This window comes from Neoarius graeffei, chromosome 12 (genome assembly GCF_027579695.1).
Source record: "Neoarius graeffei isolate fNeoGra1 chromosome 12, fNeoGra1.pri, whole genome shotgun sequence".
In the NCBI taxonomy this organism is placed as follows: Eukaryota; Metazoa; Chordata; class Actinopteri; order Siluriformes; family Ariidae; genus Neoarius; species Neoarius graeffei.
The window spans coordinates 30697959-30721969 of NC_083580.1; the positions used below are offsets into that span (position 1 = coordinate 30697959).

At 42.6% G+C, this 24011-nt stretch overlaps 1 protein-coding gene across 6 annotated transcripts in view; it reads left to right on the plus strand.

Moving 5' to 3' along the window:
• tcf7 (transcription factor 7) overlaps nucleotides 1-24011 on the plus strand; it is a 346414-nt gene that overhangs the window by 275407 nt on the left and 46996 nt on the right. For 2 of the 6 annotated variants that reach the window (XM_060935777.1, XM_060935783.1), the window contains one exon: nucleotides 20232-20277. The exons of 2 other annotated variants lie outside the window; for them this stretch is intronic. In XM_060935777.1, the coding sequence (XP_060791760.1) occupies nucleotides 20232-20241 (10 nt within the window). In that variant the 3' untranslated portion in view covers nucleotides 20242-20277. Of the gene's footprint in view, nucleotides 1-499; nucleotides 750-20231; nucleotides 20278-24011 lie in introns of those variants that run through there. 2 more of the 6 variants (XM_060935780.1, XM_060935778.1) reach the window with 2 other exon arrangements.

The window sequence follows — 24011 nt, forward strand, 5'->3', positions numbered from 1 at the left end:
AATTGATGACTGACTAAATACTTTTTTGCCCCACTGTATTCTTTCTATTTTGTTGTAATGGATTTAATAGTGCTCTGTGGGATATTCAAAGTTAGGATATTTTTTATAACCCATCCCTGATCCATACTTCTTCACAACATTGTCTCCTACATGTTTGGAGTGCTCCTTGGTTTTCATGTTGCTTGCTTAGTAGTGTTACAGAGTCAGGGTCCTTCCAGAATGGGTTGATTTATACAGACATCATGTGACAGCTCAAGTGACACTTTGATTGCACACAGGTGGATCTTAATCAACTAATTATGTGACTTGTGAAGTGAATTGGTTGGACCAGCTCTTATTTAGGGGTTTCATACAAAAGGGGATGAATACCTATGCACACTGCACACTCCAGATTTCTGTTTTTCATCTTATTGTTTGTCACAAAAAAATAATTTTCACCTTTAAATTTGTGTGTTGTGTAAATCAAATGGTGCTAACCCCCAATCCATTTTTATTCCAGCTTGTAATGCGTCAAAACAGGACAAACACCAAGATGGATGAATACTTTTGCAAGACACCATATTCTTCACAATGATGTCATCTGGTTTTGTGACATTTTTGCATATTTAAACATAAAAAAACGTTTTCTAAAAGCTGCTGGATGTAGGATTTTGAAAGGTCTGTTCTTTGTTATAGGAAAAAAATGCTCTTTGCAGAAGATCATTTTGTAATGTGGGTTGCACTGCACCCTTCTCTGCCAAGCAGGTTAATGTCAAGTCAATTTATTTGTATAGTGCTTTCAGCAGATGTTGTTGCAAAGCAGCTTTACAGAAAAATAAAGACTTTAAACATATGAACAAATTTTATCCTGAATAAATTTATTTATCCCTGATGAGCAAGTCTGAGGTGATGGTGCCAAGAAAACCCTAACACCCCCCCCCTTTTTAAGGGACCAAAAGTAATTTGACAATTGGCTGCTCAGGTCATCCATTGCCAGGTGTGTTGTTATTCCACTTACATATAAGATGAAAGGGCTAGATTTTATTTCAAGTGTGGCATTTCAATTTGGAATCTGTTTCTGTTAACTCTCAATATGTCCAAAGAACTGTCAAACCATCTTTAGGCTGAAAAATCAAAAACAAAATGTGGCCAAAGTAGCTATTTGGTTCATTCTTAAAAAGAAATACAGTGGGGAGCTCAAGGACACAAAAGGCCCTGAGGACCATAGAAACCATCTGTAAAAGAAAAATTTTCTCTCTGGTGAAGAAAAGACCTACATGAGGTAGGTGTATCTGTGTCAAAGTCACCAATCAAGAGAAGACTTCATCAGAGTGGATACAGAGTGTTTACCACCATATCTAAACCACTGGTAAGCCTCAAAAATAGGATGATTAGAGTTTGCCTGTACAGTTCTACTGTATTTCATTGATTCTGTACTTATACTCTGCACAGTGAGGTTGACTCTAATCTAGAACAAAATCCTGTGGACAGATAAACTTTTATCAAAATTATCATAAGAGAAAAAGTATTGGGGGTGGCACGGTGGTGTAGTGGTTAGCGCTGTCTCCTCGCAGCAAGAAGGTCCGGGTTCGAGCCCCGTGGCCGACGAGGGCCTTTCTGTGCGGAGTTTGCATGTTCTCCCTGTGTCCACGTGGGTTTCCTCCAGGTGCTCCGGTTTTCCCCACAGTCCAAAGACATGCAGGTTAGGTAAACTGGTGACTCTAAATTGACCGTAGGTGTGAATGTGAGTGTGAATGGTTGTCTGTGTCTATGTGTCAGCCCTGTGATGACCTGGCGACTTGTCCAGGGTGTACCCCGCCTTTCGCCCGTAGTCATGTGAATGGTTGTCTGTGTCTATGTGTCAGCCCTGTGATGACCTGGTGACTTGTCCAGGGTGTACCCCGCCTTTCGCCCGTAGTCAGCTGGGATAGGCTCCAGCTTGCCTGGGACCCTGTAGAACAGGATAAAGCGGCTAGAGATAATGAGATGAGATGAGAAAAAGTATTGAGAAAAGAAGGAACTGCTTATGATCCAAAGCAGACTACCTCATCTTATGGTTTGGGCATATATGGCTGCCAATGGCTGCCTTGTATTTATTGATGTAATTGTTCACAAAAACAGCAGGATGGATTCTGAAGTGTTTAAGGCTACCGTATATTATTGACTCAGATCCATCCAAATGCTTCAAAATTAATCGAGAGGATTGCTGTGGGATATTAATGCCAAAACTCTACACACTGAGCTCATATTCAAGTCAAGTTTATTTTTATAGTACTTAACATTGTTGCAAAGCAGCTTTACAGAATTTTAGTGAATTTAAACATGAGCTAATTTTATCCCCAGTGAGCAAGCCTGTGGCGACAGTGGCAAGGAAAAACTCCCTCAGATGACATGAGGAAGAAACCTTGAGAGAAACCAGACTCAAAAGGGAACCCATCCTCATTTGGGTGATAAAAGATAGCATGATAACATTTTAACATGAAGTCTGTTTTGTTGAAGTTATAAACTGTTATTTGATGGACATTTAAGTGCAAAACTGTTCATGACAACTGTAGTCCTAAAGTGAGCAAGTCAACTGTAGTCCTCAGCCATAAGAGCATTACTGTAAGTGTCCAGAGCCATCTTCCAAGTGTGACTTTCAACTGTCCATATGGGGCCGTCCTCCACAGGAGCGATGTGATGAGACTCCAACTCCATAGGGCATCAGGATGGGTCAGGCAGGTCTGAGGAGCAGAAGAGGTCAGCATCTCGATCTCAGGATTGAGATGTAACTCAGAGGGACAGAGAGTTGGGAGGGGGGGAAGAAAACAGGTTGTTAGGTATGTCCAATGTCAACTGATGAGTAAGAACAGGATACATTTTGCACTGTGTGCAAGCAGGGACTCTGGCAAAACTAACTTGACAGCATAACTAAAAGGGAAGAGCCAGAAGGTAACAGGCATGAGAGCGCCCTGGGACATAAAGCAGCCAGCCACTACACTGTCAACAAACTTGAGTGAGCAAGTGGGTGGGGACTGACAGCATCCATACAGCCCAGCTTACCAAAACACCATGTCTGAGGACCCTCCAGATCTACTCCTTTACCTAATAAAATTAACAAAAGGCTTGACTCAACAGATATGTTTTCAGCCTATACTTAAAAATGAGACTGTGTCTGATTCCCGAACATTACTTGGAAGCCTGTTCCATAACTGTGGGACTTTGTAAGAAAAGGCTCTGCTCCCTGATGTAGCCTTCACTATACAAGGTAACAGCAGATAGCCTGCACCATTTGATCCAAGTAGGCGTGGCGGGTCATAGAGGACCAGAAGTTCACTCAGGCACTGTGGCGCAAGACCATTCAGTGCTTTAAAAGTCAATCGTAGTATTTTATAAACAATACAAAATTTGATTGGGAGCCAATGCAGTGTGGATAAGACAAGGGTGATGGTCATATTTTCTAGTTCTAGTAAGGACTCTTGCTGCTGCATTTTGAACTAAGTGGAGCTTGTTTATGCACTTATTGGAACATCCAGACAGTCAAGTTAAGTTTTTGTATAGCGCTTTTAACAATAAACATTATCGCAAAGCAGCTTTACAGAATTTGAACGACTTAAAACATGAGCTAATTTTATCCCTAATCTAGCCTCAGTGAGCAAGCCTGCGGTGACAGTGGCAAGGAAAACTCCCTCAGACAACATGTGGAAGAAACCTCAAGAGGAACCAGACTCAAAAGGGAACCCATCCTCATTTGGGCAACAACAGACAAAATGACTAACATTTACAGTTTTAACAAGAAGTCAGTTTCGTTGATGTTATAAACTCTTCATTGATGGAAACTTGAGTGCAAAACTGTTCATGACAACTGCAGTCCTAAAGTTAGCAAGTCAACTGTAGTCCTAAGCCATAAAAGCATTACTGTAAGTGTCCAGAGCCATCTTCCAAGTGTGACTTTCAACTGTCCATATGGGGCCGTCCTCCACAGGAGCGATGTGATGAGACTCCAACCAGACACAGGGCACCAGGATGGATCAGGCAGGTCTGAGGAGCAGAAGAGGTCAGCATCTCAATCCCAGGACCGACATTTAACTCAGAGGACAGGGTTGGGGTTTTTTTTGGGGGGGGGAGAAAACACAGGTTGTTAGGTATGCCCAATGTCACCTGAATAAGTAGGAACAGTATACATATTGCACTGAGTACAAGCAGGGACTCCGGCAAAACTAACTACGACAGCATAACTAAAAGGGGAGAGCCAGAAGGTAACACAGGCATGAGGGACCCCTGGGACATAAAGCAGCCAGCCACTACACCGTCAACAGACTCGAGTGAGCAAGCAAGTGGGGGACTGGCAGCATCCATACATTCCAGTTTACCAAATCACTATGTCTGAGGACCCTCCAGATCTACTCCTTTTACCTTAAACACTAGTAACAAAAGGCTTGACTAAACAGATATGTTTTCAGCCTAGACTTAAATGCTGAGACTGTGTCTGATTCCCAAACATTACTTGGAAGGCTGTTCCATAACTGTGGGGCTTTGTAAGAAAAGGCTCTGCCCCCTGATGTAGCCTTCACTATATGAAGAGCAGATAGCCTGCACCTTTTGATCTAAGTAGGCATGATGGGTCATAAAGGACCAGAAGTTCACTCAGGTACTGTGGTGCGAGGCCATTCAGTGCTTTAAAGGTCAATAGTAGTATTTTATCATCAATACAAAATTTGATGGGAGTTAATGCAGTGTGGATAAGATGGGGTGATGTCATATTTTCTAGTTCTAGTAAGGACTCTTTCTGCTGCATTTTGAACTAACTGGAGCTTGTTTATGCACTTATTGTAACATCCAGAGAGTAAGGCATTACAATAATCCAACCTGGAGGTAACAAAAGCATGAACTAGTTTTTCTGCATCGTATAGTGACATTAAATTTCTTATCTTAGCAATATTTCTGAGATGAAAGAAAGCTATCCGGGTAATGTTATCAATGAGAGTTTCGAATGAAAGACTGGGGTCAATAATCACCCCAAGGTCTTTTACTCCTGCACGTGAAGAAACAGAGAGGCCATCCAGAGTTACTGTGTAATCAGAAAACTTACTTCTAGCTGCATGTGGTCCTAGTACAAGTACTTCAGTCTTGTCAGAGTTAAGCAGAAGGAAGTTAATAAGCATCCAGTATCTAACATCCTTTACACATTCCTCAATTCTATTAAGCTGGTGTCTCTCATCTGGTTTGCAGAAACATACAACTGTGTGTCGTATAACAGTGTATAACAGTGGAACAGCATAACAGTGGAAACTAATACAATGTTTATGAATAATATCACCCAGAGGTAACATATATAAAGAAAAAAGCAGTGGACCCAAGACAGAACCTTGTGGAACACCAAACTTTACCTCAGTATGTCTAGAAAAATCACCATTTACACCAACATACTGATAGCAATTCACTTAAACCTGAGCCAGGAGAGGGCCATTCCCTTAACTCCCACAACATTTTCTAGTCTATCCAGAAGAATGGAATGATCAATGGTATCAAACACTGCACCAAGGTCAAGCAATACAAGCAGCGAGACACAGCCCTGATCAGACGCCAACAGTAGGTCATTTACGACTTTAACCAGAGCTGTCTCTGTGCTATGATGAGGTCTAAATCCTGACTGATACATTTCATGGATGTTATTCCTATGTAAATGAGCATAACTGCTGTGCCACAGCTTTTTCAAGGATCTTGGAGATAAAGGGGAGGTTTGATATTGGCCGATAATTGGACAGCTGACAGGGATCAAGGTCAGATTTTTTTCATCAGGGGTTTGATAACTGCTAATTTAAAGGATTTGGGTGCATAGCCAATCCTAAGAGAAGTTATTTTTAGAAGCGGTTCAATTACTTCAGGTATTATCTGTTTGAATAGATGTGTAGGTATGGGATCTAGTACACAAGTTGAGGCTTTTGATGCAGAGATTAATGGAAGTAATTCAATTTCTCTAAGGGGAGTAAAACATTCTAATTGCTGATCTGATAGTTATATTGTTAACTACAGGAACTACAGAAACTTACATTGTCTGACCTTAAATTAGTAGTTTGAATTTTGTGTCGGATATTCTCAATTTTGTCATTTAAAAAAAAAAAATTCATGAAGTCTTTGCTACTACATACTACAGGTGTGCATGTGTCTATAGTGGACTTATTCCTGGCTAATTTTGCTACATTATTAAATAGGAATCTAGGATTATTTTTGTTATCTTCTATTAGGGAGGAGAGATATGTTAATCAAGCAGCACTAAGAGCTTTTCTATACTTCAGGAAGCTCTCCTTCCATACTAATTTGAACACTACTAATTTTGTTTGATGCCATTTATGTTCCAATTTTCGAGTGTTCTGTTTTAAAGTGTGAGTGCCATCATTATACCAGGGTGCTAATTTTTTGTCTCTGACCATTTTCCTTTTAAGAGGAGCTACATTATCTAAAGTATAGCGGAACGTTGACTAAGCATTCAGTTGCCTGATCAAGTTCTGCAGGGGCTGACAGTGACCCAATCAAAGTTGATAACTCTGGGAGTTGATAACTCTGGGAGTTCATTTATAAAAGTTGACGTGAATGTATGGTGAGGTGCATATATTATTACTCAGACATATTTTGAATGAGATAAGGTAATGATCTGAGATAACTTCAGACTGTGGAAGTATGACTATATTTTCTACATTTAACCCGAATGTATTAGATTGAGGGTGTGACCACCATTATGGGTCGGTCCTATGACATTCTGATGAATCCCCATGGAGTCTAAAATGGACACCAACGTTGTTTTCAAAGGGTCTTCTGGGTTATTGAAGTGAATATTAATATCCAATAACTAAAGCTTTGTCTCAGGAAATAACCAGATCTGAGAAAATCTGCAAATTCAGAAAGAAACTCAGAATATGTCCCCAGGGGGCTGTAAATAATAAGTAACAGAATTAACTGGGTAGACCTATTTTGAGGCTACATATATTATATGAGTATGAAGAACTTCAAATGTATTAAATTTAAAATCAGGTTTTTGTGTTACACCTAGATAATCATTATAAATAACCGCAATGCCTCCTCCTCTGCCAGTTAGACAAGGCTGGTGTATGTAACTGTATCCAGGAGGGCTAGCTTCATTTAATGCTATATATTAATTTGGCTTAATCCATGTTTCAGTTAAACAAAGTACATTAAACTCCTATATTGATTTCCGGTGAGCGCTTGACCTCTATTCTTTTACTTTTTAGCTTTATTTTCACCTTTCCTATCACAAGCAAGTGGTCCGAATCACAGTCTGTGTTCCTATAGACGCGTGTGTCGAGGAGTGATGACCTAAATTTCTTTCTGACCATAATATGGTCGATTTGATTAATTGTACGGCCCTCAGGTGATATCCATGAACCTTTATGTACTTGTGTGGAAAGATGATGCCTCCGATCACAAGATTATTATGTAGTGTGAACGTAGTCTTATCCCGTTGTCATTGGATTCTTCGTGCAGACTATGAAGTCCTATGGTCCCTTTAAAGGCGTGAACTTGCTTGCCAATCTTAGCATTAAGGTCGCCGAGAACAATCAGGAAGTCATGCCTAGGAATCCTATCTAGCATTGCTTGGGCCTGTTCATACCATGCGTTCTTCACTTTATCTTCAGTCACTTCTGTATGGGCATGCAGGCAGACTACAGTAATATTGAAGAACTTACCCTGTAGTCAAATCTTGGCGATTGTGTTTGACAGCGGGATGAATTCCAATAAGGCTCGATAGGTTTTCTTGGTGAGGTAAAAACCGACCCCTTCTTCCCGTGCCCCTTCCTTCTTCCCGCTGTATAAAATATGTCCATGTTGCAGGTCCCTCTTACCCGACCCTAACCATCTTATTTCCTGAAGAGCTGTTATCTCGATTTGGTTTCTCAGTACTTCCTTCTCCAGGACTTCCACTGCATGAGGCTTGTTTCATGACCTGACATTCCAGGTCGCGATTCTTAGAGCATTTTTCCGTGTGAATATCCTTAATCCGTTTCCAGTGCCTTCAACTTGAAGATCCGTCTGGCTAATTTGGTCATGAGTTTCAATCACGGTGATTTTTTTTTTGCGGCAAGGAGCTGTGAACACCAAGCCAACCCATCGAAGACGGGAGGGTGAGCCTGTGATTAGTACCTTCTGGCGACCTATAGCTCCCCGAGGGTTATAAGAGACTCCTCCATCTCCCGAGCAGGTCATCCAGTCAGGTCAAGCCACCACACCTTGACAAGGTTAAACAGGGAAGGACCTCCAGGGTCATGGTGGCTAATGAATGAAGAATACAGAGGAAGATATGCTATGGAAATAAGCAACCGCTTCGATGTCTTGGAGAATGAAGACGCAGACCTATTGGATTGGCAAAACCTTAGTACAGTAATGGTGGACGCAGCTAAAGATGTTCTCGGTGAGGAAGGACGAAGGAGAAGAAAAAATGCATGGTTCGATCAGGAATGTGCAAATGCAGCAGAGAGAAGAAGATCAGCTAGAAAGCAGTGGTTAGAAGATAAAAATAACAATGAGAGAAAAGAGTACTACCGTGCGGCGAGAACGGAAGCATGCAGGGTAAACAAGAGGAAGAAGAAAGAAGCCATACAGAATCAGTTGAGAGAGATCGAAGAAGACAGAAGGAGTGGAAGAACAAGAAAGCAATTCCAAGGCATCAAGAATCAGAGATCAGGATACCAACCAAGGTGCGAACTAGTTAAGAACTCTTATGGTAAAACGCTTGTCGGGGAAAAAAGGCATCCAAAACAGATGGATCGAGCATTTTAAAACTCTATTAAATAGACTCCCCCCCCGAGAACCCGTAACGTACGATGGTGATCCAGAAATGATTAGGGCCAATGATAGAGTTGAGATACCATCAGAATCTGAGATCAGGTTAGCTATAAAGCAGCTTAAAAATAACAAAGCTGCAGGTATAGATGGCATGTACTCTGAGATGATTAAGTTTGGAGGAGAACAGTTACATCTAAGACTGATAGCTTTAATTAGAAAAGTATGGGAAGAGGAAACTATGCCTATGGAATGGGAGATGGGAGTGATTGTTCCACTGCACAAGAAAGGCGAACAAATGGATTGTAGCAACTACAGAGGAATCTGTATTCTATCCATCGGATACAAAGTTCTAGTCAATATTTTATATCAAAGATTGCAGCCTTACACAGAAAGACTTATAGGAAACTATCAGATGGGTTTTAGGCCGATGAAAAGTACTATCGATCAGATATTTATTCTGTGACAAATCCTTGAAAAATACCATGAGTACAATAAATCATCCTATCATCTCTTTATTGACTTTCAACAAGCCTATGACAGCGTTCATAGATCATCGCTGTGGGCCATTCTCAGGGAATTTAACATCTCTGATAAGATTATATCCCTCACAAAGATGTGTTATAATAACACCCAATGCAGGATCAAGATCAGTGGCAAAATCACAGACACCTTCTCGATCGAAAGCGGACTGAACCAGGGCTGTCCGCTTTCAACCCTTCTGTTCAACCTGGTATTGGAATGGGTTGTAAGACAAACGCCGCCTACTCGTCAGCCGATACAGCTGGGCAGCGCAAGCTTTGACAAGCTCGCCTTCGCTGACGACTTAGATCTTTGTGGAGAGGTTTTATACTATCTCGAAGACGCGTATCTATATTTCAAGGAAAACGCAGAGAGAGTAGGCCTATCTGTCAATGATAAGAAGACGAAGCTTATGGAGGGCACGAGAGGAGTACCTCTGCTTGGTGAGATGGACTTTGGAGGCTCCAGGCACGAGGCAGTATACTCCTTTAAATATCTCGGTTCGACCGTCAACCAAGCGGATCTCATATCGGAGGAAATCCAGCTGCGCATTCCAGCAGGAGCTCGATGTGCTTGGTCATTGAACAAAACTCTAAGAGCACTAACATTATCAAATGCAATGAAACTCCAGATTTATACCATTATCATAAGACCCATAGTGTTTTATATGGGTGCGAGACTTGGAGAACTACAAAAGCACTTGAAGAACGACTGAACGTATTCTAACAAAGCATACTGCGCAGGATATGGGGCCCAATTCAAGATGAAGGAACCGGGGAATGGCGAATCTTGTATAACCAGGAGCTCATGGATCGCGCTCGCATACTGCCAATCGCCGACGTAGCACGGTTGTATCGACTTAGATGGGCTGGGCACGTCGCACGTATGGACGAAGATGTGCTCTCAAGAAGTGCCATGATCGGTCAGCCCAGAGGCCGACGGCCCATTGGTCGGCCACGAAAACGGTGGGCCGATAATGTCAGAGAAGACGTGGCACAGCATGGAGTGCCACCCGATGCCTGGATGGAAGTGGCACAAGATCGACGGCGCTGACGACATCTGGTCAGAGCGGCTAGGGATCACCACGATCCGAGGCCCCCGGAGTAAGTAACAAACATTAAACTCCTGATCAGTAAGAAGTTCATTAACCATGAGCGCTTTAGATGTAAGAGATCTAATATTTAATAGCCCCACCTTTAGATCAAAGGTGCTGGCAATGGCTGTTCAGTCAGTATGATCTAATTTTATATTGATTAGGTTACTAGAACAAACTCTGAATATTTCTACTTTTTTGTTGAGCTCAGGGAACAGACACAGTCTCGATGTAGTGGACCCTGAGTGACGACTCTGTGCAGCTAGCAGACAGTCTGTTTAGCCTGTTCGTCTGCTCCCTGGCCTTGGCTCTGGATTGTCAGAAATTAACTAGGCCTGTTCTGAGACTATGACCTATGCTGCAGGAAATGAGAGCAGCACCTTCCCGAGTGGGATGGATACCGTCCCGCCCTAACAGGCCAGCAGTGCCCTCAAAATTAGCCCAATTATCTATAAAGCCCACACTGTTTTCAGAGCACCACCTGGATAACCAGCAGTTCAGCAACCATAACCTGCTGTAAGCTACATTGCCACGCCGCATTGGGATGGGGTCAGAGCATACTACAGCACTGGACATCGCCTTCGCTAATTTAAACACCTACAAAGTTACTCTTAGTAACCTCAGACTGACGGAGGCGTATATCATTTAGCTCCTGCATGGATAACTATCTTTGAGAACCTGTGCTTGCCTAGGACCCTAAGAGTACCTGCTATGTCTGGCACCCTGGCTCCCGGTATACACCTGACTAAAGCTGCTGGTGCCCCTAAAGGCTGAGCTAATTTCACGTGCTGTATGATAGAGTCCCCTATAACCAGAGCTCTTTCAGGTTTCTCAGTGGGTGCATCACTAAGGAGAGCAAACCTGTTTGACACGTGATGCAGAGAGGAGTGGTGCTCCTGTGGATGAGCCTCAGCAGTAGCTTTGGCTCTACGCTTATGCTGCCAAGCCGTCACCCATTCGCCCCGCTGTAAGGGCTCTAATGCCGGAGTTGGGGGATTACTAACTCCACCTAGGGCATCCAGACTTTCCCCCTACAGAAACTACACTGTTCTCATTCTCTAAAGACTGGATATGCGCTTCTAACACTGTAATCTTCTCTGTCAGAGAGCTAACTAATCTATACTTATCACAAATAAAGCTATCGCTAGCGACGGAGGAAGAATGACTAAACATCCTGCACTCAGCACACTGAACAGACTGAAGGTGTGCCATGATGAAGGGATTTATGTACCTTAATCGAAGATCTGTTGATATTAAAGCAGATCCGATGTGGATGGCCTCCACTTGTGGTCTTTACACAGGAGGCCATCCACAGTAAGGCATTACAATAATCCAACCTAGAAGTAACAAAAGCATGAACAAGTTTTTCTGCATCATGTAGTGACATTAAATTTCTTATCTTAGCAGTATTTGAGATGAAAGAAAGCTATCTGGGTATTATTGATATGAGTTTCAAATTAAAGACTGGGGTCAATGATCACCCCAAGGTCTTTTATGGCTGCATGTGAAGAAACAGAAAGGCCATCCAGAGTTACTATGTAAATCAGAAACCCTACTGTGGTCCTCGGACAAGTATTCATATTCATTATTAGTGTGATTGCACAAGCAATCACACTATTGTTATCTAATAGTAGCATTGTGTAATTGCTCACATATTTATTACTGTCAGAGTGCAGGCACTTACGGATGCAGGTGCAGGGGAGACCGGGTCTGAGCAAACTGTCGAGGAAATCCAAATCAGCGTTCAGGAAGCCATGCTGTGAAACTAGCAAGGGTCAGGCAATCAACAAACAGAGCAACATAGACAAGGCAGTAAGGTGAGGTCGGGAAAAAACAAGAATACAGATCATACACTGAATAAGCAACCGGGAACCAAATGGCTCAGTATGTAAGGGAGAGAACACTAAATGATACCGGTATTTCACAATGTACTGGTCTGAGAGCTGGGCTTAAGTAGGTGAGGTGCTGATTGCACAATGATCTGCAGGTGATGTACTCAGGTGACAGAGGGCGCTGTGGTTCTTGGGGTTTGTAATCCAGAGCAGCCATGTTCGAAGGCCGTTCTAACCTCATGTTCTCTGAGCCGTTACTGACAAGCTTGTTCTCTCATATATTTATTGTGTGTTTGCTGTTTACAGCAGAGTATATTCTCTTGCAGTTATTTTTCTTATTATTATGTGATTGTGAAGAAGTCACATTATTATTATTCTCAAATTTTATTATTATGTGATTGCAAAGCGATCACACATTCTTCTTCTTAAGTTTTATTATTATTTTATTATTCTGGAAAAATTGGAGCCCTTCTCACACAGTTTTCACTCATACCTGCTTAAAATATATATATTGATTTAACAAATATCAGTTGTGCTTTGGAGTTAAAGAGGGGTCATATTTATTTTATATGTGTGTACCCCTAACCCTGCAGAATAGGGATGGTAAGATTCACTGATTCGCATATGTGCACCAAATTAAAAGTTCACGATGCAGTTGCCCCGTGTAATTAAAAAAGTATGCACCAGATATAATTGGGAATGAAATAGGGACGCATCTTTTATAACATCTTTGCATCAGTAAAATGTGATTTTATTAATATATAATTATTAATAGAGGCTCTATGCTGTTATTATTTAGAAATGTGAACAATAGACATGTAATGATATATCGTGCATTGACAAATCGCGGTACAAATTTATGACAATTCAAATTGTGGAAAAGAAGAAAAGGACTGTGATTATCATTAGGCTGCATAATCTCTTAGTTTTCCCGAGCTATAATTGTGTTGTTTAGACAGAAGAGGGTGCAATAACGTATAACAAGGGAATGCCCATGAGGTCACCTTATGCGACAGTAACACAGCTCAAACACAAAAAGCAGATCTAAAATGGTTAAGACTGCCAAAACAAAAGTTTGTTTATAATTTAACAAAAGGAATATTTAAGTTGATAAGGAAAATAAATATTGCATTTCTTTGGTAATGAAATCCTCAAAAAATCAAATTTTGAACTCAATATTGAACCGAATCTTGAATTGGGTGAATTATTACATGTCTAATTAACTATAAATTTTGACCAACAATTTTATATTTAGATTGATTATTCCTCTATAAACTGTTTCTTTAAGGCATTTAAACATGATCGATATCGATCGTACAAGCCCTAATTATATAAATGCACACAAGTGCAGCCACCTAATTAGCTATCATAAGCAGCTTTAAGTGCTTAAAAGTCCAAAAGCACATCAAGCTTTTTGCACATGGGCAATCAATATAGCACCCAGGATGTGACAAGTCATTGATAGGCAGGTACCAGAAGTTAAGTGTATTCAATGTAAACATACTTGGTAGCCTGTATTTAGTCAGATTAAAGAGTTATCTTCAAGTCAGTATGGATAGTGGAGAAACCAGATATCTGTATGGACCTTGGTAAAAGGACTATCCACATCTGGTAAATGATTTCATCAGCGAAACATCAGATGATTCTCATGATGAGATAATCATTGATGCTTTGCAAATGCAAAGTCAGGAAGGCAGGTGAAAGGGTTCAGCAGCTATCTGGTGCTGATGTGGAAAGTGTGCACAGCAGAAAACTGAAATTAAATGTGTTTGTTGTAAAGAGCACAAACTTTTATGCGATATAATACAGGCACAGTCATTGAATTGTTTCACGGATAAACCCAGTTTGGAAACTTATGTTGCACACAAGCTTACATTGGAAATGGCCGATATACTGTACAAGCCATGATAGCCAGGCATGTGAGAGGACCAGCACCAGATGGAGAACTCACAAATTGGTAAGCAGCCTATTATATATAGAAACTCAGTGTATGCATGTGTTTATGTAAATATGTGTGGCCATACTAGCTATAAAGCTTATTTATTTATTCAGTCTGTGAATACAGGTATAGACAGGCAATGTGCCACACCAATTTATATGGTCTAAATCTAGGCTAGTGACAGTTCAAAGCCGAGTGTGAATTTGTAGCGGAGTGGAGCAAAGCTCCATACTTAGAATATGGTAATGCATCAATGTGATTTTTAATGGCTTTTGTGACCACAGGGTACCTGATCGTAAATGTATCTCAGAAATACTTAAGATCACAATATATCTCAGAAATACTTGACCACTGGGCAACGAAATTTGTATCTTTTTTTACATAAGATAGATGGGCTTTTATCCAGTGCTTATTTTTAATTTGCTTTTTAAAAAATAATGTGGGATTATTTACAAACACAATTTACCATCATCGGGAGCTCTGCTTTTAAGCAGAGCTTGAAAAAAAAATTTATATAAAGCTTTGGATGTCTATACTATTCCAGTTAATCAGCTTGCATGGCCTGAATCCCTTTACTTGGACAGTGTTGGAATACTGTTGGCACAGCATCGGGTTTGAGTCTAAAGGCCAATTTATGCTGACAACCCAGTCCTCGCAGACGGTGTCGCAGATAGCGTTTGCGTAGCCCCCCCACCTTCGCAGACGCTCTGCGCGCACCTCCCAAAAATTGTGACCACCGCAGAAGCCTCGCAGACAGCGCCGCAGACAAGAGGGCTCTGATTGGTCCATTCTACCCGCTGTACACGCACTTCCGCTTCCCTACTTTCCCGGTTTGTTTTGTTTTCACGACCGGTATTTTTAAAAACACGAGCGAAGATGGAGCAGCATGAAGAGAGGTTGATTGAGGAAGTACATACATCTATACGACTCCAGTTCTAGTCATTATAAAAAAAAAGTTCTAGTCATTATAAGTAACCGGAGGATAAACACTCCACTAACCACACCCACCAACTACTCCTAGCGACTTCGCGCTCCCTTGCGTTGTGCCGGTGAATAACATCGCGCATGCCGATTACTCCCCGCTCAACGATAAATTACAACTGTCTGCGAAAAGCTATCTGCGAAAGCCTTGTCGCAAGAGCATGCAGAGGCCTTTACACGACCCACGCAGCCCAAGAGCTCGGCCTGTAGATTAATTTCAAAGCAATTGGGCTCGAAATGGTCCTCGCAAACAACAGAATTTTGACCAAAGGAGAGTGTTTGTAAAGTTCGACCTGTTCTCAAGTTGTGTAGCCACTGATTTATAAAATCATTTACAGTGCTCTGTTGTTGGCAATGGAACACAGAAAAAATGCTTTTGCTTATTACTGCGTTTATTATTTTTGCAACCATTGAAGTTATGGGAAAGAGTAGTGGAAGCTAGGCTAAGAGGAGAGGTGAAGATATGTGAGCAGCAATATGGTTTCATGCCAGGAAAGAGTACTACTGATGCAATATTTGCCTTGAGAATGTTGATGGAAAAGTATAGAGAAGGCTAGAAGGAGCTGCATTGTGTGTTTGTGGATTTAGAGAAGGCATATGACAGGGTGCGCTGAGAGAGGAGATGATTTGGACACGAACAGAGGAGAGATCCAGGGTATATTGGGAAAATAATGCTGGAGATGGAGTTGCCAGGTAGAAGGAAAAGAGAAAGATCAAAGATGAGATTTATGAACGTGGTGAAGGAGGTGGACATGAGGATGGTTGGTGCTACAGAAAAATATATAGAGGACAGGAGGAGATGGAGGGACACTATCCGCTGTGGCATCCCCCAACAGGAACAGCCTAAAGAAGCAGATGATTATTTTTGCAACCACAGGCTTTGCACGGCGGCATTTTTCAACGTTTTGAACATCTAGCTGCATTGTGGTGTCAGGAGCAGTGACCCAATCAAGATACAGGAAACCTATCAGTGGTTCTATGTCATGCTGACCTTTGACACCACCCACAAAATGGCAGTATGGCTGCCTCCTGAAGTGGAACTTAAGTGAGCAGGAAAACAAAAGAATTGTAAAGCACTGCTTTATGCAACACAGTGTGACAATACAGGGTAGTCAAAATGCATTTGTGCAAAATGTGTAATAGTCCTAGTCCATGTTTATTTTCCGTTGTGGGTACCCTTTAAGCATGCTCTATCGTCTCCACTGCTGTCAGTGGCCCATTCTTCTCAATTCTCACACAAATTGACAGTGTGGCTCCAGTGGGATTTCAAAATGAAAGTCCCTGTGGCCCTCTTGCCATCCCTTCTTATGCTGGACAAGCCATATGGAAGATTACCATGGAGCAGGAGGAGCTGTGATATTGAATATATGGCAAACTCCAGGCTGCTGAATGCAACTCCTAAATAGAAGTTAATTTTTTTAACATAGCTGCCAGTATTTCTTTGTGCTTCTCAGTGATAATACTGGTGGAAATTTACTTACATATATCTTGAATTATGAACTCCCTGTGGATTAATTAAAGCCTGTTTTACAGCAAATATTGTGTTCGTTGTGATTCAAGATCAAATCAAATCAAGTTTATTTGTATAGCGCTTTTAACAATAAACATTGTCGCAAAGCAGCTTTACAGAATTTGAACGACTTAAAACATGAGCTAATTTTATCCCTAATCTATCCCCAATGAGCAAGCCTGTGGCGACGGTGGCAAGGAAAAACTCCCTCAGACGACATGAGGAAGAAACCTCGAGAGGAACCAGACTCAAAAGGGAACCCATCCTCATTTGGGCAACAACAGACAACCTGACTATAATATTAACAGTTTTAACAGGTATAACCCTCAACTGTCCTCATGGGGCCGTCCTTCACAGGAGCGGTGCGATAAAACTCCGACCAGACACAGGGCCCCAGGATGGATCAAGCAGGTCCGAGGGGCAGAAGAGGCCAGCATCTCAATCCCAGGATCAACATGTAACTCAGAGGGACAGATTGGGGGGGGAAGAGAGAGAGAAAGAAAACACAGGTTGTTAGGTATGCCCTAAAAATGACAAGTATTAAATCTGTGTGGTAGGCTCGCAGAGACGAGAGTCTTTACATCAGGCATAACACACAACAATGGCATGTTAATATGGTAAAATATATCATGACCTACTCTGGCTGGATGCTTGATTGGGTAATGGGAGCACACTCCTCAGCAATGATGAGATGCAGATGGGACCCTTAGGGCTGGCCAAGACAATTTAGTTACATTTCACCAGGTCTGGGACATGCGACAGAATGTCTGACGGCCGATTCCCTGCAGGCTACGATAGCCAGTCGAGGTCTCCACCAAAAGATTTCCTGTTGACTCCATGTAACTCAGAGGGACAGATTTGGGGTGGGGGGGAGGGAAAGAAAACACAGGTGGTTAGGTATGCCCAATGTCACCTGAATAAGTAGGAACAGTATACATATTGCACCGAGTACAAGCAGGGACTCCGGCAACTAACTATGACAGCATAACTAAAAGGAGAGAGCCAGAAGGTAACACAGGCATGAGGGAGCCCCGGGACATAAAGCTGCCAGCCACTACACCGTCAACAAACTCGAGTGAGCAAGCGAGTGGGGACTGACAGCATCCATACATCCCAGTTTACCAAAACACTCTATGTCTGAGGACCCTCCAGATCTACTCCTTTACCTCATAAACACCATTAACAAAAGGCTTGACTAAACAGATATGTTTTCAGCCTAGACTTAAATGCTGAGACTGTGTCTGATTCCCGAACATTACTTGGAAGGCTGTTCCATAACAGTGGGGCTTTGTAAGAAAAGGCTCTGCCCCCTGATGTAGCCTTCACTATACGAGGTACCAGCAGATAGCCTGCACCTTTTGATCTAAGTAGGCGTGGCAGGTCATAGAGGAGCAGAAGTTCACTCAGGTACTGTGGTGCGAGACCATTTAGTGCTTTAAAGGTCAATAGTAGTATTTTATAATCAATACGAAATTTGATTGGGAGCCAATGCAGTGTGGATAAGACAGGCGTGATGTGGTCATATTTTCTAGTTCTAGTAAGGACTCTTGCTGCTGCATTTTGAACTAACTGGAGCTTGTTTATGCACTTATTGGAACATCCAGACAGTAAAGCATTACAATAATCCAACCTGGAGGTAACGAAAGCATGGACTAGTTTTTCCGCATCATGCAATGACATTAAATTTCTTATCTTTGCAATATTTCTGAGATGAAAGAAAGCTATCTGGGTGATGTTATCAATGTGAGTTTCGAATGAAAGACTGGGGTCAATATGTTAATTCAAGATGTTAAGGTAGCTTGAAAAAGTGAAATGGCTCACTTGCTGTCCAGGTAACAAGCAGCTGCTCTAGAGTGCTAAAAGGCTTGGAGGCGCTGTGGGAGTGAGGTAGATGTAGGACGTGTTTCGCACAGGCTCCGCTGGAATGTGACTTTTTTTACACTTTTATATTACACTTTTTATTTGTTTTGCCGGCGTTAAGCTCTATTATTGCAGCCTTTCACTTTATGTAAACTTTTTTCGCTTGTGGACACTCTATGATGGCAAGCCGTGGGAGAGGTGACGCTACTAAAGCAGGCCGCAGCAAGTCCTGGCTATCACCTCAACCACAATCCCCAGATCAGCCAGATGCTAATGCCACCTTGTTGTTGAACATGAGGGAGATGATGGATGAAATGCGCTTGGACATCCTCAGTAAGTTTGAAACCACCATCTCGGCAGCAGTTAAAAGAGAGATTGTGGCGGCTTTGGAGCCCTTTGAGAACAGACTCGCTTCATATGGCGAAGCGATCGCGGACCTCGAGCGCTCGGCGAATGCTAATGACAGGGAGCTATCCGACCTCCGAGCTAATGTTAGCAAGCTAACCACCACTGTTGACTCCCTGTCAAAGAATTGCGAGGACCTGGAGAGTCGTTCAAGGTGGAATAATGTTCGCCTAGTGGGCCTGCCTGAGGGTACAGAGGGTCCTTGTCCCACCGAGTTCACGGACCAGCTCCTACAAGACTTACTCGGTCTTGACAATAAACCTCTACTGGACCGGGCTCATCGCACTCTACGCGCCACGCCTAAAGGCCAATTTATGCTGACAACCCAGTCCTCGCAGACGGTGTTGCAGATAGCGTCTGCGTAGCCCCCCCACCTTCGCAGATGCTCTGCGCACACCTCCCAAAAATTGTGACCACCGCAGAAGCCTCGCAGACAGCGCCGCAGACAAGAGGGCTCTGATTGGTCCACTCTACCCGCTGTGCACGCACTTCTGCTTCCCTACTTTCCCGGTTTGTTTTGTTTTCACGACCGGCATTTTTAAAAACACGAGCGAAGATGGAGCAGCATGAAGAGAGGTTGATTGAGGAAGTACGTACATCTATACAACTCCAGTTCTAGTCATTATAAAAAAAAAAAGTTCTAGTCATTATAAGTAACCGGAGGATAAACACTCCACTAACCACACCCACCAACTACTCCTAGCGACTTCACGCTCCCTTGCGTTGTGCCAGTGAATAACATCGCGCACGCCTATTACTCCCCGCTCAACGATAAATTACAACTGTCTGCGAAAAGCTATCTGCGAAAGCCTTGTTGCAAGAGCATGCAGAGGCCTTAAGGATGGCAAGCCCCCTCGTCCACTCATTAATTCGGGTGAGCCTGTTTCAAGCCCAGAACCAAATTCTGCGCTGAGCCGGAGAACCTTCCCCTCTTTCCTACATGGGCAGGAGGATCTCGATCTTCCCCGACTTCACCCCGGCGGTGGCTAAAAAGCGGGCCGCCTTTGCTGCAGTAAAAAAGGAGCTCCATTCCTGCCCGAACGTCAGGTTTGGTCTTTTTTACCTGGCAATGCTATGCATTACTCTGCCCAGCAGACAGACCCACAGGTTTGAGGATCCGACATTGGCGCTGAACTTCATTGAAAAGAATATTAAAAAGGGAGTCACCCCGGACACTATTTAGCTGACATGTTAACTTGCTGTTTTGCTGTTATTGTTGCTGGCCTTGAGGACTACATTTGCTCCTCACCAGGGTTGCCTTGGTTTCTTAATGAGCTACAGTTCTGAGGCGACACTGATTTTTGTTTTCTTGTTTACTCCTTGCTTTCTCAGTTTTCCCTGACTTGGCTTATGGTGGCTATTTGATTGGAATACAGGAATACCTCAGGTAAAAACTGTAGCACCGTAGGTGCCCTTGTGATTTATCACAATTGATTGTGAGATGCTGCAAGGTTTTTTTTGTTTGTTTGTCTCTTTTCTTCACGTTATTGTTCGATAAGATTGTTTTATGTATTGATTTAATAGTCAGCTTTAGCTACCCGACTTAATTCTTATTACATTTATTACAGTGCAATTTCATTGACATAACTTCATGTCACATTTCTAATGCCTAAGTAGTTGTAGTTCATTAGCTGTTTGGTATAGGTTTTTTTCAGAACTATAACAGGTGTGACAGATTGGTTGCTTAAGGGGCTATTTTGCACGCATCTCGTTTGGGGGGATACTTCTGCTAAAGTTCGTGTAGGTGGGAAGGGAAAGGTACAGTGGTGCTTGAAAGTTTGTGAACCCTTTAGAATTTTCTATATTTCTGCATAAATATGACCTAAAATATCATCAGATTTTCACACAAGTCCTAAAAGTAGATAAAGAGAACCCAGTTAAACAAATGAGACAAAAATATTATACTTGGTCATTTATTTATTGAGGAAAATGATCCAATATTACATATCTGTGAGTGGCAAAAGTATGTGAACCTCTAGGATTATCAGTTAATTTGAAGGTGAAATTAGAGTCAGGTGTTTTCAATCAATGGGATGACAATCAGGTGTGAGTGGGCACCCTGTTTTATTTAAAGAACAGGGATCTATCAAAGTCTGATCTTCACAACACATGTTTGTGTAAGTGTATCATGGCACGAACAAAGGAGATTTCTGAGGACCTCAGAAAAAGCGTTGTTGATGCTCATCAGGCTGGAAAAGGTTACAAAACCATCTCTAAAGAGTTTGGACTCCACCAATCCACAGTCAGACAGATTGTGTACAAATGGAGGAAATTCAAGACCATTGTTACCCTCCCCAGGAGTGGTCGACCAACAAAGATCACTCCAAGAGCAAGGCATGTAATAGTCAACGAGGTCACAAAGGACCCCAGGGTAACTTCTAAGCAACTGAAGGCCTCACTCACATTGGCTAATGTTAATGTTCATGAGTCCACCATCAAGAGAACACTGAACAACAATGGTGTGCATGGCAGGGTTGCAAGGAGAAAGCCACTGCTCTCCAAAAAGAACATTGCTGCTCGTCTGCAGTTTGCTAAAGATCACGTGGACAAGCCAGAAGGCTATTGGAAAAATGTTTTGTGGATGGATGAGACCAAAATAGAACTTTTTGGTTTAAATGAGAAGAGCTATGTTTGGAGAAAGGAAAACACTGCATTCCAGCACAAGAACCTTATCCCATCTGTGAAACATGGTGGTGGTAGTATCATGGTTTGGGCCTGTTTTGCTTCATCTGGGCCAGGACGGCTTGCCATCAGTGATGGAACAATGAATTCCGAATTATACCAGCGAATTCTGAAGGAAAATGTCAGGACATCTGTCCATGAACTGAATCTCAGGAGAAGGTGGGTCATGCAGCAAGACAACGATCCAAGCACACAAGTCGTTCTACCAAAGAATGGTTAAAGAAGAATAAAAGTTAATGTTTTGGAATGGCCAAGTCAAATTCCTGACCTTAATCCATCGAAATGTTGTGGAAGGACCTGAAGCAAGCAGTTCATGTGAGGAAACCCACCAACATCCCAGAGTTGAAGCTGTTCTGTACGGAGGAATGGGCTAAAATTCCTTCAAGCCGGTGTGCAGGACTAATCAACAGTTACCGGAAACGTTTATGGCCCTTTTCCACTACCCTTTTTCAGCTCACTTCAGCTCGCTTCAGCTCACTTCAGCCCGACACGGCTCGCGTTTCGACTACCAAATACCAGCACGACTCAGCTCGTTTCAGCCCTGCTTAGCCCCCAAAACTCGCACCGTTTTGGAGTGGGGCTGAAGCGAGCCAAAGCGAGCCGACTGAGGCTGGGGGCGTGAGCAGACACTCCCCTGTGCACTGATTGGTGAGGAGGAGTGTCCTCACATGCCCACACACGCCCCGCGAGCACGCTGGGATCTGTAAACACCGTAAACCCGGAAGGAGAAGAATTATGAATTACGAGAATTTCTGAAGCCTTATGCGCCTCGCCTCATCTATACGCTCTTGCCAGTATCTGTTGGCGTTGTCGGTGACAACAAGCCACAGCACCAAGACCAGCAACACTAACCATGTCCTCCATGTTTATTGTTTACTATTCGGGTTGTGAGACTACCGCTTAAAAGATCACTGATGTCACTGTTTGCGCTGCTTAACGACATCACCTGACGTCCACCCACTTTCGCTAGCTCCACCCAGTGTGTCCACCCACTTCCAGCCAGCACGGTTCAGCGCGCTTGTAGTCGAAATGCAACTCCAACAGCCCCGCTCAGCCCGACTCAGCACGGCACGGCTCAGCCTGACTCAGCCGCGTTTGTAGTGGAAAAGCGGCAGTTTAGTTGCAGTTATTGCTGCACAAGGGGGTCACACCAGATACTGAAAGCAAAGGTTCACATACTTTTGCCACTCACAGATATGTAATATTGGATCATTTTCCTCAATAAATAAATGACCAAGTATAATATTTTTGTCTCATTTGTTTAACTGGGTTCTCTTTATCTACTTTTAAGACTTGTGTGAAAATCTGATGATGTTTTAGGTCATATTTATGCAGAAATATAGAAAATTCTAAAGGGTTCACAAACTTTCAAGCAGCACTGTATATGTGTGTTATGTTTGTTTGTGTTTTTCTTTCTTTCTTTTTGTTTTACATCAGTCAAGTTTTTGCTTTCAGTTTTGCTTCAGATCATCACTATTACATAATACTATTGTTACCTAGCCATGATCCCATCTAATGTAACAACATCATCCAGTGGGTGTGACATTAGATTCACGAGTTTTAACTGCAAAGGGCTCAATAATCCTATAAAATGAAGTAAGATACTGCACCATCTTTACCATCTTGGGGCCCATGTAATTTTTTTGCAAGAAACTCACCTCAAGGTCTCAGACCACTCTAAATTGAGGAGGGGATGGGTAGGTCAGGCTTACCATTCCTCATTTCAAGGCAAATCTAGGGGTGCAGCTATCTTGTTACATAAATCTGTTCCCTTTGTGCATTCAAGTACTATCTCTGACCCTAATGGTAGATTTGTTATAGTTGCTGGTCAGATTCATAACACCCGGGTTTTGGTTATGGTCTTGGCTAATATTTATGCTCCCAATTTTGATGATGATGCTTTCTTTAAACGCCTTTTTCTAACTCTCCCTGATTTGTCATCACACCACTTAATACTAGGTGGAGACTTTAATTGCAGGCTTGACCCCCAGCTGGACTGTTCCTCCCTCAGAGCTTGCACTCCATCGAAATCAGCTAAAGCAGGGCTTTTCAAAGTGTGGGGCGTGCCCCCCCTGGGGGGCGCCAGAGTTCTTCAGGGGGGGCGCAACGTGAGGAAAAATAAACCAGAATAAGTTACTATTGCGGACATTTAGCGAACTTCAGCTAGCCTTTACCAGAGACAAAATGGATCGATTTTTAGTACCTAAAGCTACAGTGAGTGAGGAGACAGTCTGGGCCAAGCAAAAAAAACAGAGCCTCCAGGATGTTGCAATTTGCAACTTCAACACAAATTCAACCAAGCCCCATGAATTCAGGGCGGCGTTGCAATTATATCCAATCACCGCAACTTTCCCGCAAATTTGACCAATCGTTGGCGTCGTCTTGAGGTGACGTCGACAAACTACCTTCCGCCTTACTTCCGTGTATACG